Genomic DNA, 3,773 nt, shown 5'->3' on the forward strand with positions numbered 1-3,773 from the left:
CTTCTTTCATCACCATAGGCTCTTGCTCATATGTTGTTTCATGAAATTCTTCTGTGTCTTCCAATTCCTTTCAATACAGTGACTCATTATATTCTTTCCATCTTCTTTTAATAGCAGGCAAAAGGAAAAATGAATAAGAAATAGTAAGAGAACTGGACAGAAGATTTCAAAGAGCAGCTCAATAAGACAGAACAAAGTAGTGTAATGATATATGTAAACATCTTGAGTTAGAGAACAGAAAGAGAAAACAAGCTCTGTATTTTTAATGCTGAAAGAATGGAAGAAAAAGTTAAGCCTTAAGGTGCAATATTGAAAGATTATATGGGCAAAGTATTAAATGACACAGGAAGCATCAAGTGAAGATGAAGTAATAGACAGAGTTGCTATGCCCCAAAGAATTGGTCTATACTGAACCATTTCAAGAAGTAGCATATAATGAAGAACCAATGATAAGGAAGAAGTAAGTCAAAGTTCTACTGAAAGCATGGACAAAACACAAGGCTCCAGGTTAAGACAAAATGTCAGTTGAAGTGTTTCAGGAAATATGCAGCCCTGTACAGGCTCACTAATATATTCCAGGAAATTTGGAAGAAAGTATAAGTATGATGGTTATCTGACTAGAAGAGATCCATATTTATGTCATTTTGGTGAAAAAGTTACGTAACAGAATACAGAAATTATTAAACTGTATCACTTATATAACTTGAAGCTGATTATTCAAAACAGCTGGAGTAGAACATCAAAGTACGCTGTCAATAATTTAAGGTGAGTTTAGAAGAGGCCCTGGAATTAAGACCATCATTATTGATGATATCCCATCAGGTGGCTTTTAGCTGAAGGCACTGGATGCTAAAAAGAGTCCAGTTTATGGTTTTTCATTATGCAAAGATATTAACATTCAACTCCGCGGATGATAATAAATTATGGCTAACTTTGAGAAGAATGGAAATCCCAGATGACTTAATTATCCTCACATAAAATTACATGCTCTAAAATGCACTTACTTGAACAGAACAAGGGGATAGCTGCATAGTTTAAATATTAGGAAAGCTGTGCATTGGCGTTCTATCATTTTACCATCTGTAATCTGTGTGCTGAGAAAATGATCTGAGAAACGAGACTATGTGAAAATGAATGTAGCATGTTTGGAGAACTCATCAACAACATACATGATGACACAGCCTTCCTTTCTGAAAGTGAGGAGGACTTGAAATCATTGTTCCTACATGTTGCATAGTATTCCATCATGTGACTGTACCATAATTTCTCAATCCATTTGATTGTAGTTAAGCTATTTCTATGTTCTTGTAATGGTGTATAATACTGCTATGATCATTAGTGTACAAGTCTCCTTTTGTGCCTCAGTTCTAATTTTCACAGGGTACATTCCAAGCAGTGCAATAGTGAGTTCATATGGAATTTCTATGTTCAGCTTTTTAAAGAAGTACTAAACTGTCTTCCAGAATGGTTGGACCATTTTTACTATCCCACTAACAATGTTATAAGAGTTCCTCCTCCTCTCCAACCTCGCCACCTCCTCTCCAACATCTATTACTCACTGTCTTATTAAACTTTGCTTCTGTTACTCTAATGAAATGGTATCTCATTGTGGTTTTAATTTGCATCTCTCTTATTACCAGTGATTTGGAGCATTTCTTCATGGGTCTGTTGGTCATTCAAGTATCTTTCTCTGTGAAAATTCTTTCCATGTCTTTTGCCCATTTTGTAATTGTGTTATCAAATATTGTACAAAACCTTTATTGTAGAATGAGTGTGAGGTTCTAAGGAGGGAGAAGAGTGGAAGCAGAGGGATGAGGACATCCTGGAGGGGGGCATTAATCATGGGGTTGTACAATTTGATGGGTGAGTGGGTGGTGAGGGAAATTGGAAGACTCTGGTGTGGGATAAATGTATTAGAATTTTATAAATAAACTAGTATAATAATAAAAAAAGGTCTTTCTTCCATTGCCCTATCACATATTTATTATTTTCTTTTAAAGCCTCTTCTGAAGAACATTTACTATCCAAGGGAACCACAGAAAGACTCAACACAAGCTTTGGAGAAGGCTTCATTTTGGTGGGCTTCTCAGATTGGCCTAAACTGGAACAATCCCTTTTTGTGTTTATTACAATTTTCTACTCTCTCACTCTCTTTGGCAACACCGCTATCATCATTCTCTCCTATCTGGATGTTCGGCTGCACACACCCATGTACTTTTTCCTCTGTCATCTCTCCTTCCTGGACCTCTGCTACACCACCAGCACTGTGCCACAGCTTCTCATCAACCTTCACGGATCTGACCGGACCATCACCTATGGAGGCTGTGTGGCTCAGCTTTTCATCTCTCTTGCCTTGGGCTCCACTGAGTGTCTACTCTTGGTGGTAATGGCCTTTGATCGCTATGCTGCTGTCTGCAGACCACTCCACTATACAACCATTATGCACCCTCGTCTCTGCCAGACACTTGCTGCCATCTCCTGGCTGGGAGGATTCATGAATTCTCTAGTTCAGACCGGCCTCATGATGGCCATGCCCCTCTGTGGCCTTCATTGCCTGAATCACTTCTTCTGTGAGATGCCTGTGTTCTTGAAGCTGGCTTGTGAGGACACACAAGGGACAGAAGTGAAGATGTTTGTGGCACGAGTCATCATTTTAGTGGTTCCTGTATCACTGATTCTAGTCTCCTATGTATACATTGCTCAGGCAGTGCTGAAGGTTAACTCAATTGCTGGACAGAGAAAGGCTTTTGGGACTTGTGGATCCCACCTCTTAGTGGTTTCCCTTTTTTATGGCTCAGCCATCTACACATACCTCCAACCCACAAGTAGTTATTCTCAGGGTGAAGGGAAGTTTGTGGCTCTTTTTTATACCATAGTCACCCCCATGCTTAATCCTGTGATTTATACTTTGAGGAATAAAGATGTGAAGGGGGCTCTGAGGAAGGTCATAGGGAAAGGGAGAGATTAAGATAAAAGGATGGCAAAGGATAATAATAAAATTGCAGAAATAACTCTCAGCTATGAAACCCATTTCTTGTCAATAGAAAATAGCCTTTGGTAGGCCATAGGGTGTTAGCACGTTCTCTTTCTTGTTTGGGAACTTGAAATGATGATCTTTTGGAGCTCTTTCTAATATCTATAATTGTTTTATAGTAGAAAGTAAGCATTTTATCTGTGTCACTTTGCAAAAACATGAGATTGAGAAATGGGTCATGTGACTACTTTTGGAAAGGATTTAGATTCTACATATGTCTGAGAGAGTCAATAAAGAATTAATGAAAAGGATAGTAACTTTCTAAAGACAATGATGCACTACATGACATCATATAAAAGTACTCAGTGACTAAGGGCAAAAAGTTCATTCCTGTTCTTCTAAAAATTACCTGTGACTCTGACCAGGGTGACCACCTTCACATCTCAGGGTCCATTTCTAAGGAGATTTTCACAATCTTTTATGGTACGTGGAACAAACAAATGGATCATAAGCAGAGGCCCTCCTACGGAGCATGTATATCATTAGAAGTAGGTGTCATTCGCCTACTTGAAGAAAAAAAGTGCAAAATAATTACTGTGATATTGATGAGATTGTTATCATGGGCAAAATATATTATATGCCAGAGAAGAGAAAAGAGAAGAAATGACCATAATAGAACCTATCAACAATGGAGAAAAACCTTGCTCTAACCTTCGTTATAATCTTTGCCATGCACAAGCCCACAAGCAATCACTGTGTTAATCTATCTTTTTGAGGGTCTTCCTCTTTTTAACTCACC

The 3,773-nt window shown here is 38.3% G+C and overlaps 1 protein-coding gene across 1 annotated transcript in view; it reads left to right on the top strand.

The window, feature by feature from the left end:
• Positions 1-2,968, top strand: part of LOC102863999 (olfactory receptor 2Y1-like) — a 16,816-nt gene extending 13,848 nt beyond the window's left edge. The window contains exon 2 of the mRNA XM_006898157.1: positions 2,001-2,968. Within this exon, the coding sequence (XP_006898219.1) occupies positions 2,001-2,968 (968 nt within the window). The remainder of the gene's footprint in view (positions 1-2,000) is intronic.
• Positions 2,969-3,773: the final 805 nt, after the last annotated feature.

Source organism: Elephantulus edwardii, unplaced genomic scaffold (assembly GCF_000299155.1).
Source record: "Elephantulus edwardii isolate Elephantulus edwardi_28Jun2011 unplaced genomic scaffold, EleEdw1.0 scaffold00221, whole genome shotgun sequence".
NCBI lineage: Eukaryota > Metazoa > Chordata > Mammalia > Macroscelidea > Macroscelididae > Elephantulus > Elephantulus edwardii.